This window comes from Perognathus longimembris, chromosome 19 (genome assembly GCF_023159225.1).
Source record: "Perognathus longimembris pacificus isolate PPM17 chromosome 19, ASM2315922v1, whole genome shotgun sequence".
NCBI classification, from domain to species: domain Eukaryota; kingdom Metazoa; phylum Chordata; class Mammalia; order Rodentia; family Heteromyidae; genus Perognathus; species Perognathus longimembris.
Window position 1 is genome coordinate 5,722,642 of NC_063179.1, and position 13,865 is coordinate 5,736,506.

At 43.1% G+C, this 13,865-nt stretch overlaps 1 protein-coding gene across 2 annotated transcripts in view; it reads right to left on the reverse strand.

Annotated features, from left to right (window-relative positions):
- The window catches only part of Ctnnd2 (catenin delta 2), a 716,561-nt gene that overhangs the window by 302,857 nt on the left and 399,839 nt on the right, over nucleotides 1–13,865 (reverse strand). For both annotated transcript variants that reach the window (XM_048368208.1, XM_048368209.1), the window contains exon 6: nucleotides 8,753–8,925. In XM_048368208.1, coding sequence (XP_048224165.1) covers nucleotides 8,753–8,925 — 173 coding nt within the window. The remainder of the gene's footprint in view (nucleotides 1–8,752; nucleotides 8,926–13,865) is intronic.

The window sequence follows — 13,865 nt, forward strand, 5'->3', positions numbered from 1 at the left end:
AGAAGAACTAAGCAAGAATGCCAGGCCCTGAGTTCAGATCCCTAGTACCGGCACGTAACATAAAATAAAAATGGCAGGCTAGCAGTGGCTCCGAATCTCAGTAGTGAGAATCCTAGCTACTCAGGAAGCTGAGATCTCAGAATCGCTGTTTATAGCTAGCCTGAGCCGCAAAGTCCATGAGACGCTTATTCCTAAATAAACACCAACATTAAAAATTTCAAAAAATATGGGGCTGGGAATATAGCCTAGTGGCAAGAGTGCCTGCCTCGGATACACGAGGCCCTAGGTTCGATTCCCCAGCACCACATATACAGAAAACGGCCAGAAGCGGCGCTGTGGCTCAAGTGTTAGAGTGCTAGCCTTGAGCAAAAAGAAGCCAGGGACAGTGCTCAGGCCCTGAGTCCAAGGCCCACGACTGGCCAAAAAAAAAAATTTCAAAAAATAAAAATACGGAAGTGGAACTATGGCTCAAGTGGTAGAACATCAGCCAGAGTGGGGGAAAAAGGGGGGACACACTCAGACACTGAGTTCAAGCCCCAGGACCAACACAAAAACCACAAAAGTGGTCCAGGCTTTGGCAATGAGAGAGACAGAGACAGAGACAGAGACAGAGACAGACACTATGTGTATGTTTGTAGAGAACTCTGTATTTCCCTGACCCCAGGGCAACAATCAACTTTCATCCAAAGAGCTTCTTGACCAGGAACTGTTCTGGGCTTTCCAAACCGAGCTGTGTGGTAAAATGCCAGGAAATATATATATATATGCACACACATAGTTTCTATCTATGACTAATGTGAGTCCTCTACCATCTGACAAGCCACTAAGCAAACATTTCTTAGTGTGCATTCCTTAGTGTTCAATGAGCTAGATATGTATTTGTATGTGAGTCGAGTTTGGGATATAGTACAGTTGTGATTTTTATATTCTATGTGTGTGTGTATGTATACTTGGAGGTAGATTGAGGCTTCTTGTAAAATTGTGGGATGCATTTGTACCTATTTTATAAAACTGTTAAAGGGGCGAGTGTGTTTTCCGGGTGTGGGAGAAGCTAGGCACCACACACAGTATTCCCAACTGCCATTGCGGCTGCCTCTGGGCACCAATTCCCTGGCGAAGTCCACAACCGTTTTCCATGGATGAATGAGGTACGCGCTCCGCAAGGGGACGGACTAGGCAGTTCCCTTCAATGAAGTGTTTTGCTCTGGACCTATCTTTGGAGCGCTGTCACTGTTGCCTTTGTGTTTGTGTTTGTCTCTGGCTCACACACATCACTGTTCTTTTGGGGGGAAGAAGGAGCCCGTGAGAATAAGGTATTTTTTTTAGATCAGAACACAGGACACACAGCTGCTTCCCGACCCTCCTGCTGCATCTTCTATCCAGGGCACTGGAGGGTGGAGAAGGCGTGGGGGGAGATTCTTGGGAGTCTGGTAAATTAGTTAATGCACGTTCTTTGGGGATTTGGAGGTACAACCAAATGAAGCAAAAAGAGAAAGAACCACTAATGCTTACAGTCAGTTAACAAGGGGCTTGAGAGGCAGGCAGGCTCAGGACTCATGGCCTGTAGTTAAGGGTTGAGTAAGCCATGTCACTAAGCAAAGCACCTCTTTTACAGTAGGTCCCTGGTGATATCTGGGCAGTCCTAGGAAGGCCTTTCAGAGTTGCCAAGATTCCTGAAGTTGTAGTCAGCAAGCCCTCAGCTGTGAATAGAAGGGAGATTTGTCCTGAATGCCGGGCAGCCAGGCCAAAGACATCAAGAATGGCACACTAGAGCCCTGGCTGGGGGCTTGTCAAAAGGTGCTCTTAGTGACTGGCCATTGGCAGTCTGTTCTCTCACGTCTCTGCTCATCCCTGCCCCTTTCCTGTGGTCACAACACACAGGTATCCCAATGCTCACAGTGTCCCCCTTTGAAGACAGCCATGGCCAGTGGTGGCTAACGTCCCCGTTCACAGAAGTGCTTCTGAGCAAGTACAGGGTCATGAAGGAAAAGGCTGGAGAGTGCATTTCAAAGGCAGGCGGTGCTTGCCAGCTATACCAGCCGGGCCTCAGGGGAGTCACAGGAAAGGGCCCCTGAACTGGGCCAGGAAGGAGTCAGGCTGGTGATTGAAGAAATCCTCTCTCAACAGGAGAGGCTAATGTAGTGACACAGCTGTGACAAGGTACAAGCAACTATTGACACATCCAGCAAGTGGCGAAGTCCCGGATAAAAGGGAGTTCATCATGATGACCTCTTTGAAGAAGGGGATTTCTGGTACGACAACCCAGTGAGGACATTTTATAATGTCATCGTTGTGCTGTTAATTGCGACTTTTGAGAAATTGTTTTTCTTCCTTAGTATAAGTTTCTCTAATGTTTTCAGCGTGAGTGCAAATATGGATCAGGCCATATACTCTCATGATTTTGAAATGAGAAATCACCAGTTCCATAATGTAAAACAATCCTATTCAGGCATTACCTACAATGTTCCTATTTGGAAACCTACAGTCTCAAATAAAGTGTGTCTCCTTTGTTTATTCTCTGCAATCGGATGATTTTGTTGTAGCAAGATGACTATTGCTCACAAGATTTAGGTAACTTCTCCTTTGTGATTGTCTTTAGAAGGAATAACACTCTATTTCAAGAAAAACAACTGTTGGCTACTGTGAGAAAGATTTGATTGTGGAAAGAGAAATAAAAGCATTAAATGCTGGTCTAGTGTGATCTCCTTCAGGGGCTTTGACTTTGTTTAAAAAAAGACCACCACCACCAACAAGAAACTAGTATATAAACAAAGAGTAGCATCAGGGTCTGCACACCATTCCCACCTTGTCCCTACAGCCTCTATGGCTAGGGTGGCCTCCCTCAATGAGGAAACAAAGGATGGGCTTCCCTGCTGGTGTGATCCCACAGCCACTGAAAGGTGGGGCCCTGAACTCACTGGATAACCAAGCCCCTGGACAGGATTCCTTCCCCCTTGCAAGACCATCTCAAAAAGCCATGAGGACAAGGAACTTCCACCCTGTGGATAGTAATGGAGATCATCTTCACTGCTCCTTCTTTGCCCAAGGTGCTCAAATTATGGAGAAGGGGAGAGAGAGAGAGGGGTACAAGAAGGAAGGGACAGAGGGGAAAGAAAGCAATGAGGAAAGAAGAGAGAGAGGGAAGGAGAATCATTCTTGCTACTGAAAGTAGGAGATACATTATATCCATTTTCCCAAGTCTGCAAATATGGCATGGTCTACAAATATGTCGTTTATATTTGCAATCTTGGGTGGGGATTTTTTTTCCTTTCTTTTAGCCTCCTTTGAATCAAAATGCTATTAGACTCATCACTTGCAACTATTCTATTAATTTTTTTATATAGGGCCATTTCTATAATCTCCCCCACAGGAAAAAACGAGATTAGATAATAGAAAGCCATGGTCGTCTTCTCTTCTTCCTTCTTCCCTCCTTCCTCCCTCCCTTCCTGTCTTTCCTTCTTTCCTTTCCATCCTTTCTCTCCCTTCTTCTTGTTTTTCTCATTTCCTCCAATAGGAGCAGAAGACAGTGATCTACCACGTGATCTATAATTTTTGCCATTTCGGTTTTAAGATATGGTCTCATTTACTTTTCCTGGTCTGCCTTTGAACTGAAGCTCCTCCTGCGTCTACCTCACAGGGAGCTAGGGTTACAGACTTGTGCTCTGCCACCCTTAGCAGGAGGAATTTCTTGATGGCAACTGTTAAGTAAGTCCTGGCAAAAACGCACTTTGTATCTCTTTCATTGCAGCCTAAAGCTAATTTGGTATAATTTTAATAATCTAAATATTTGCACAGGAGACAAAATGTTATAGTATAACACAAACATAATTTCTCTGCAATGAGAAATGCCTGAATTGTTAGAGCTAGATTAAATATGCTTATACCAGAAAGATAAAAGAGAAGATTTTAAAGCAAAGCAAGGCGTAAGGATTTACAATAGGCAATCATCTTAAAGCTATCTGAAAAACAGGCTCTGCCAATTTCCCACAAACATGCCAAGGAAAATACATATACTGATATAACTTCTTCTCTGAATGATGCATGATGCATGCATTCTATCCTAAATCGATCTCTGTGACTGTGTGCGTTCACTTGAAAATGCTTTCCTAAAGACAACTTCTTTTATAATCAAACACACAGGGGTGACATCATCGTACTTGTCCTTAGTCCTTTGCGTTCCATGATCAGTACAGCAGGGATCAACGCGAACACTATGGATCAACACAACAGAGGTGAACACAATAAGCATCAAATGCATCCCATGACCAGTACAGCAGGGATCAACGCAATCACTACTGATCTACACAACAGAGGTGAACACAATAAGCATCAAATGTATCCCATGACCAGTACAGCAGGGATCAACGCAATCACTACTGATCTACACAACAGAGGTGAATACGATAAGAATCCAATACAAGTTGGAATTTACTCTTCTTTTGTACCCGATGCAACTCTATGCTCTACCCTAGCACTACGCACAGGGCACCCTGACTCCTGGTCCTTTGCATCTAACGAAGATGCAAGCATTCTCCAATAAAGCAATGCTCCAATGTTCCAAGGAACACATTGGCCCCCGGAAGAAGTGAGCAGATGGCCTGTTTATAATTATGATATAACATAAATGAGGAGTTTCAAGACCTACAAGTAAGCGCAACATTAACTAGGTAGGCCAAATAAAAAAGAATTGGCAATTTTGTGTCTCAAGAAAGCTGACTGCTTTCCCAGATTCCCCACAATTGCATAGCTTTAGTTCAGAGAACTGCGATAGGATTCTCTGGTTCTTGCAAGTAGCAGGCCAGGCCGTTTCCTGAGGATGGCCGTTCTCCACGCCCTTCATTTCTACTGCAAGACATGCAAATGACTTTCACTCAGCATTGTGTCTACAGATGTCTCCTTTCATAGCTCTCATATATTTTGTTTCTTTGAGCTGCTGGTGACAGAATATTTTATATCTAGACGTGGGGAGAGACTCACCTTTCAAGAGTGATTCTTCCAAGCCAGAGGGTTTTTATTTGACATTTTATATAATCTGTAATAATTTTACATGAGGGAAAGCAGGCAAAACCCAGAGGAGAGCTAATGTTCTTCATCTCTACCCTACCTACCTGCCTATGCCATATAATTAAAGAGAGTCTGGCTGGCCTTGGAGGAGCTGATGGACACTGGATGAAAGCCTGGCCACTTACTGGGGAAACGGACATGAATTTTGCATGGCTATTGCTGTTGCACTGACACAACCTAATGGCAAGAAAGGAACTTATATACCACTAATTATAGGACGTGTGGACACATGCTACTGCAGAACAATGCTTTGGACGTGTAAGGCAGGCTGTCTTTTTATTCTACTCAAAAGTCTTTACTGGCTTCGCATGCCATTGAGTTAAAGATAAGAACTTAACAATGACCAAGTCCCCTCACTTTACAAATGCCCAACTCTGTTCTAGCCACCCTACCCTCCTGTTGCTAGATGAACAAGCTAGGCTGCCCTGTAGGGGCACAGTCTTTACCATCTGTACAGTTCTCTCCTTTCTTTCTTTGTCTTTCTGTGCTCACTCAAATGTCCCTCGGTGATGTCCTATAACGTGCTATATCCCATATTTTCTGATGATGCCCCTGCTTTCCCTATTCTGTGTCCATTTCCAATCCAGAGAAACCACCACCTTCTAATATGTCGTACCTGCAGTGTGATTCTTTTGAGTCCCTATCTCTGTGCAACATATATACGTGAGTATAGAACGTAAGTTCCCTGTGGACAGGGATTACGTCTATATAACTTTAATGTCAAACACAGAGGCTTCTGACACCAATGGACATACAATAAATATCTAGAATGCATTGAAGAATTACCCAGAGGTGTACAAAGTGACTGGAGGAACAGCTCCACTTGGAGCAAAACTCTTTACAGCCAGCATAGAGGTGAGTGTTGACTTGGAGGAAGATGCAAAGGACAGAGCAGTCTCTAGAGAGAGGCTTTGATGAGAGTGTTCACCTTGGATAACCATAATACTCAGGCTAGGGGAACAGATGAGCTATAAATCAACTCATGTCACTTCCTGGACAACAATGGCTTGTTGGTCTGGTGACAAGGGGTGCACACTTGCTCTTCTGTAAGTCGTCTTCAGCTTAGAATACGGAGAGAACATATTTCAAGAATCCCCAGTAAGGGATATGGTAGCAACTTTTGTGACTTGTAGGTGGATGCCGGGATTGGCTCAAGCAGGCAGTACAGGCTCATTATGTATCCCAGGCCCGTCACACAACTGACTTATCAACACATTATAGTGGGTTAACTAGAGGGTTGTTAAAAATTGAAATTAAGATAATAAGCTTTTATAATTGCCATCATTTGCTTTACTTGAGAATTATGTGTGTTCAACAAAATAATAATGTTTTTCTGTTGACTGATGATTAAACATACTCACTTGCTAGCCAAATTTCCTAGCTCCTCTAGTACTTTATGACCACAAGGTAGTCTAAAAAATGAACCCAGCCTGGAAGGAGAGATTTACTATCATTCAGAATGCTTCCAAGAATGAATTATCAGGCTCCAAAAACCGGCTTGCTAATGGGACAATGGGGGCATTGTTGTAGTGTCTATGTGTCCTCCCAAGGCTACTGTAAGGAATGGACAGAAATGAGTGGAGATGGGAATGCTGGTTTCCTGTCCTCAGCCTTCTTTACCACCACTTTGAAGTCACAGGTCCTATGTGTTCAATGAAACAGGTGTTCAACAGAACCTGTCTTTGAGGTTACAGCAGAGCTGCAGGTGATCATAGTATCAATAACCAATGACTATCCAGCTAAAGAGTTCAGATATCCAACCGTGTCGTGTTCTACTAGCCGAGAGTGTCAGAACAGCACAGTACTCCTGGCTTCCACATTCAGATTCATTCATCTACACATGCGCAGAGGGTGCTATCGTAACTCTCCTCCCAGGAAGACAATCCTGACCACACACACTGACGGATGCCTTCCAACCGCACCTCTGACGACTCCCTCTGGAAGCTTGGATATCTAGACTATGAGCAACGCCTCCTGATTCAATTTCAGTGTGGCAAGCCCTTCATTCCAATGGGATGGTTTGTCATTCCAATTTACACACCATCCTACAGCTCAGTATGAAAAAAGGTAAAACAGGCACAAGTGGACAAGGTTGTTGCTGGAAGACAGCAGTCATAGTTTAAAAAATAACTGCTACCACAATGACTTTAATAATGGAAGTGAAATGTCTCAGCTTCTTCAGCAATCATATCATATAGTATTACATAATATTGTGTATTATGATACTATATAATATTAACATAAATATTATTAGTATATGAAATGAAAATAATCTCACATGTCATAGTGACTTCACCAGGCCATTCTATCTATACCTTACAGACATTTCTTGGGTCTATGTGGCTTGCTGGGTTCTACCAATAAAAACTTGAGAGTCTACCCTCAAGCGGCTTTCAGTTTTGTTTGAAAAAGTTACTGATGATCAGCAGTAGGACATTAGTGACTGTGCTGGGTGCTGGTAGCTCATGTCTGTAATCCCAGATACTCAGGGGACTGAGATCTGAGGATCACAGTTCAAAGCTGGCCTGGGCAGAAAAGTTCATGAGTGTCTTTTCTCCAATTAACTACGAGTAAGTCAAAAGGGGATCTGTGGCTCAAGTGGTACACCATCTGCATTGAGCAAGAAAAGGCTATGAAAAATGTGCGCCTGCTATGAGTTCAAGGCCCAGTACCAGTGCAGGTGGTAACAAAAACCAGGCATAATTTGTGGGGTGGTTAAGGATTCTGGGCAGAGACACTGCCTGATAAAGGCATAAGAGATAAAACTAAGCTCATCTACTAAGAGAGCAACTTGGTGGTTGTTGGCTTCCTTTCCAGGAGCAAAAGCAAAAGTAGAGCGATTAGAAGTTATTTATGCTGATAATAAGTTTAAGATAGCATTGATCAAAGATAGATAGCCATCCAACATCTTAACTCTCCGGGACTGAATGAATATACCTTGTGACCCTAATCATGAAACACCAGACACGCACACGCACACACACACACACACACACACACACACACACACATTCATTCTCTTTTCTCTGTCTCGTCTCACTCTGTTAGCTTTGGCTCCTTTTCATCATGGCTGGTGTTAGCCGCATCTAATGAATTTGTGCAACAGCAGTGAGCTGTAAGAATAATCACAAGCCTTAGAGAAACAATTAAGGACACCTTTCAAAATCATACTTGACAAAGTGTAACTATTTCTAAACCACAGTTTTGTACAGAACAGTTTTACGTACTTGATTATGCATTTCTACCACGTCCCTTGATAGGATTAACCCCCAAGAATAATTGCAGGATTTTTTTTTTTTTTACGAGAAAGAATAAGTCATTTTCCAAGGTGAATTCACACACACACACACACACACACACACACACACACACACACAGAATGGCTGTTCAGGTTGCATCACATCTAGAGACAGATATAGAAGTAGATGGCTACTTGCATATTCAGGCAGGTAAATACACACAAAATAGATAGAGCGTGAATGACCAACTCGGAGATTCCTAAACACAGTGTTACTCTACAATTGTATTTAATTTGTCATTCCTTCGCTCACAGCCCGAAGGAGGGTCTCTGGTAAGTTCAAGGACACACCTACACAAAGGCAGGGCGAATGGCCCTGTCCTCTACACATCCCTGCTCCCCACCTGTTCCCATGGCGACGGCCAACCCCACCCAGCAAATGGTACATACCTGGCTGAAGCTCTGCCCGGCAGCCCGGGCCTGAGTGCTGCGGCCAGGGAGCTGTGTAGGGCCCGTGTCACCCAGGGCCAGGGTTTGGTTGCTATGGTAGCTGGCCGGATACTGGAAAGACCCTTCAGGTTTGGAATTGAGCTGAAGTGCACTCTGGGAGAGAAGGCTGGGCCCTGCGTTAAAAGTCATTTAGAGCAGTCAGTGACAGACTAGTGAAGCAGAAATGACATGTATTATTTATTGAGAGTAGCCTAGAATTATCACATGCACATGATTCCAGCCAGCTAGGCTTTGAATTCTGAGAACCAAAATGGCCATATAATGACACTTCCAACTCTTTTAAATGAGACTGTGTGTGTGTTAGTTTAAAAGTTCTCAAAGGAGTAGATTTTTCAAATGATCTCATCGTGACCTACATAGAGACTTTTCTTAGGAGACAAATTGGTTAATCAAGTAGTTATTTTAGGATCAGATAATATCTAAAACATATGAAACAATGTTAAAAAAAAGTCTACATTTTTATATATGTTAATTGTCCTCATAAAATTCTGTCTCCCACTCCATGACTGGAATGCTAACACATTTGACCCCTTCCAATCAGTGACAAATTCTATTGTATAAACAGTGATGTAATAGCTCAGTGCCAGAAGGGTAGACAGTGTTTAAAATATTAATAGCTCTTCATACAATGTAGAATCTACCCTGATCTCACTCGGTCCCTGATGACTAGTTATCTGTAACATTTCAGCAATACTCAGAAGGAGGACAAAGAGGAGATACTGTAAAAAAAACTGGTGTTAATTATGTTAAGTGAACTAATTTAGGCTCAAAGAGACAAAGAGTGCACAATTTCTCTCAGATATGGAAAGTAGATGTAAATTATGAACATACATGAAAACATACATAGGGTCATAAGGCATATATAGTGAAACAAATTGACTAAAGTACGAATACACAGAAGGGGATATCAATGGTCTAACTCCTCCTATAGTTTAAAGAAATGAATACCAGGAAGACAAAAGAAGTGCAGTTGGGAGGAGGGGGATAGGGAGAAGATCCAAAGAAGGGAGCGGCAGACAAACGGAGAGAGGAAGGGTGGTTGAATGTCCATTGTCCATATGTGAAAATGGAACCAGGGGCTGGGAATATGGCCTAGTGGCAAGAGTGCTTGCCTCGTATACATGAAGCCCTGGGTTCGATTCCCCAGCACCACATATATAGAAAATGGCCAGAAGTGGCGCCGTGGCTCAAGTGGCAGAGTGCTAGCCTTGAGCAAAAAGAAGCCAGGGACAGTGCTCAGGTCCTGAGTCCAAACCCAGGACTGGCCAAAAAAAAACAACAAAACAAACAAAAAAACCCCAACAAAAATGGAACCAGGTAACTGGAGTGGATGGGTGGGGCAGGGAGGGATGGGGGAGAATAATGGAGGGGGTGGCATTGATCAAGATGCATCGTACTCACAGACTGGCATGTTGAATTGAAACCCTTTTGTACAGCTACTTAAAGATAGTTTAAAAAAATGGAAAAAGAGACCATGGTTTGAACATGAACATGAGAAGAGACGGCTTGAGAATAGCAACAGGAAAGGCATTGAAAGTCAAGGAGGGAGAATGAGGATGAAAAGAAACTAGCTCTGCTGCCCCCTTGGGGTCAGACATAAACCCTCCAGCAATGTGAGAAAACAAATGTCTATTGTTTGGGGGGTGGGGTGGGGCGGGGGGGGGGGGGGAGGGAAATTAGTGACCCTAACATGATATGTGTTTATAAGATGAAGAACTGAGAATCAGGTCCTGGCCTGATCATTTCAACACACTTCGTATACGAAATTGTGTTCCATTGTCTTGAGAGAAGATCTTTGTAAGAGTTTTTACCTTCCCTCCCTTCCTCCCTCCCTCCCATCCTTCCATTTTTTGTGCATGTCCTGGGGCTTGATCTCAGGACTTGGGCACTGTCCCTGAGCTTATGCTCAAGGTTATGACTGAACCACAGCTCTACTTCCAGCTTTTTGCTGGTTGACTGGAAATAAGGAGTCTCAGGGACTTTTCTGCCCAGGCTGGCTTCAAACCACCATCCTTAGACTCAGCTTCCTGAGTAGCTAGGATTACAGATGTGAGCCAGTGACACCCGACTGCTCTTTTTTTTTTTTTTTTTAGGCAAAAATTTAAGAAGCAAATTGAATCCTTGCATGAGGCATTAAAGAAGCACAGAAGAGAGAAAATGTCCTTGCAAGTTGCTATTTCGCATGTTTGAGAGGCAGTTGGGACAAGAATGTGTTTGAGGTAAAATATTGGCCATACAAAATATTGGCCATTCTTACATTTCCTTGTATCATGGTACAAAATGACTTCTTTTGCACTGGAGCTAATAATGGAGTTCAGGTGCACCACAAGCCATGTCTAGCGCCCTTCTCTGGCTTGGTGAGATGGCAGAAGCATTTACCGGGCGAGACATAGTGAGATCTTTATCATTTTCTTTTAAAGAATAAAACCAACGGGCACTAGTGGCTTATGCCTATAATCCTGGCTACTCAGGAAGCTGAGATCTGTGGGTCATAGTTCAAAGCCAGCCTGGGTAGACAAATCCAACAGCCTCTTATCTCTAGTCAGCCAGAAAAAAAATTAGCCAGAAATGGAGGTATGCATCGAGTGGTAGATTCCAACCTTGGGCACAAAAAAGGGAGGTCTACAAGACTGTGGGTTCCAGCCCCAGAACTGCTTCATGAGTGCACCTGTATACACACAGAAACACACGCACACACACACACACACACACAATGAAATATGACTTTATGTTTCGTGTGATGTGACTTGGACCACTCTTCCATAAAAAAGTGTGTCCACTTTGTATAAGCACCGTTTCCCAAGAACTTTGCATTTTTTTTTTTTTTTTGGCCAGTCCTGGGCCTTGGACTCAGGGCCTGAGCACTGTCCCTGGCTTCTTCCCGCTCAAGGCTAGCACTCTGCCACCTGAGCCACAGCGCCGCTTCTGGCCGTTTTCTGTATATGTGGTGCTGGGGAATCGAACCTAGGGCCTCGTGTATCCGAGGCAGGCACTCTTGCCACTAGGCTATACCCCAGCCCAGAACTTTGCATTTTTAAGACCCTCTCTTTCCCGCAGTTCCGTGACAGAACTTCTAACATCATGAAGAAAAATTTCAAAACCAATGGATATTTAATGATGAATCACTTAACTGACACGGTTACAATTTCATATTTGGGAACAAAAGAGACATTCTAAAAAAAATCAGGCAATTAAATAAAGCTTTTTCCATCCAGCCACAGCTTCATCATGAAAGCCAAATCAAAATGATAATTCTTTAAAAAGAAAGAAAACCTTATAGTCCTATGGAAACAGTACCTACCAGATGCTTAAGATCCTAATAGCCTGAGAAAATATCCTTTAATCCAGACTGATGATATTACAGTCCTAATCTCTAGTCATACCATCCCTGTGTGGAGAGATGTGTTCAGGGTTCCATTCTGGTTACTGGAAGTATATTTTCCTTCTTACTGTGGTGGAAACTCCAGGGTATGGCAGAGTCCGGGGTGGATCCTGAGTCCAGGGAATGAGTGTACAGGTCACGGACGCCTGCCAGAGCCCAGGGTGACCCCTGAGTTCAATGAATGCACAGGCCAAGGCAGCCTTCAGAAGGTAGAGAGAACTCTGTTGTGGTATAGAACACCAGGGAGAAGGAGATAGGGGTCAGCATTGGGAAGGTGGTGATGAATTGTGGACAAGAGCTTTATCTGTGCTCCTAACTGAAGGTCACATCTTAGTCAAGAAGACTGAGCTATGGAAGAAGAGCAAAGGTCCTTTCACATGAGCGGTGAGCATTCTTCTGGACAATGGGCAACGTTCTACTGTGCCTGACTTTGGTATTTCTTTCAGAACGGTCCACTCAGACAAGATGGCCTACAACGGTGACAGTCGCCTTCTCCTGATAATGCATCTCAAGGAGAACAAAGGTTAAAGCAGGCTTTGGCAATGTTGGCAGAATGAAATAAAATCTTTAACTTCACAGAGTTTATAGTGATCCATGAAGCCAAAGAATTGCATGTCCTAATTATCTGCCCTTTGAAGAGAATTTGCTCTGATGAACTTTCTCGAATATGTAGCTAGAAAGTTAAATAATCTTGTATATTCTGAATTGATTCGTGAGATTGCCTCCACAAGCCTACAAATGCTCTTTATGCAATGACAATGGAATGCCCTTTCTCAAAAGAATTGCAATTAAAATGATTTATTTTCCCCTGAAAAAAATTATCATGAAATAATCAAATCTGCTTATCTTTCATAGAATCAGTCATGTATTTGATCAATACTCAAGGAAAACAAACCAAGAGGCACTATCTCATTACTTTATTGAGACATCTCAAGCACAGAAACCTAGATGCACTCTGACAGCAGTAATTGCAGAAATGAGCAATGTATCATAATACTACAGCATTGATGTATCACCTAGCAAACACAGCAAAACAACAGCGAAAACCCTGTGCACATCTTCCCATGGCCTTTTCCATTGCTCACTAGGTCTCCCATCCAAATCACTTACTTAGGCCAATTTTGAAGAGCACAGCTACATGACAATAGGAAAGTTTAATGGGATAAGGTGGTCCTTTATAACGAAAGGAACACTTTTACACCATTCATTTTTATTAGTCTTACTAACAGTTCTGTGCCTTGAAGAAAAAAATCCATTTTGCTAAAGATTTAAAAAGCATTCACTGACTTAAATTATGCTTTGCCTTTTCCTCCTCCAAAACTTTTGGATTGATTTTTTTGTCTTGCTTGGATTAAAGGCAAACTAGGGTGGAAGTCTTGAGGACAGCCATTATATAAACTGGTGGATAGGGTGTTGTAGGAGGTTGTAAGGGGAATATTGTCTTGACTGTAAATAATTGCTCTAAAAGAAACTTGACCTGCCAGAGGCAGTGAATCAAAGTGCTCTGCTTGGCCACAGAGCCTTGCTCTGGTATTTGTGTCTTCAGAGCCATGTCCTGAGAGGCCACAGTGATTCCTTAGTCAGTTCTGGACCTTGTGCATCGTGGGATAGTTCTCAAAACTTAGGCCAGGGAATTTCTCAAAAGGACACACCCTGCAGAGCAGGGAGAGC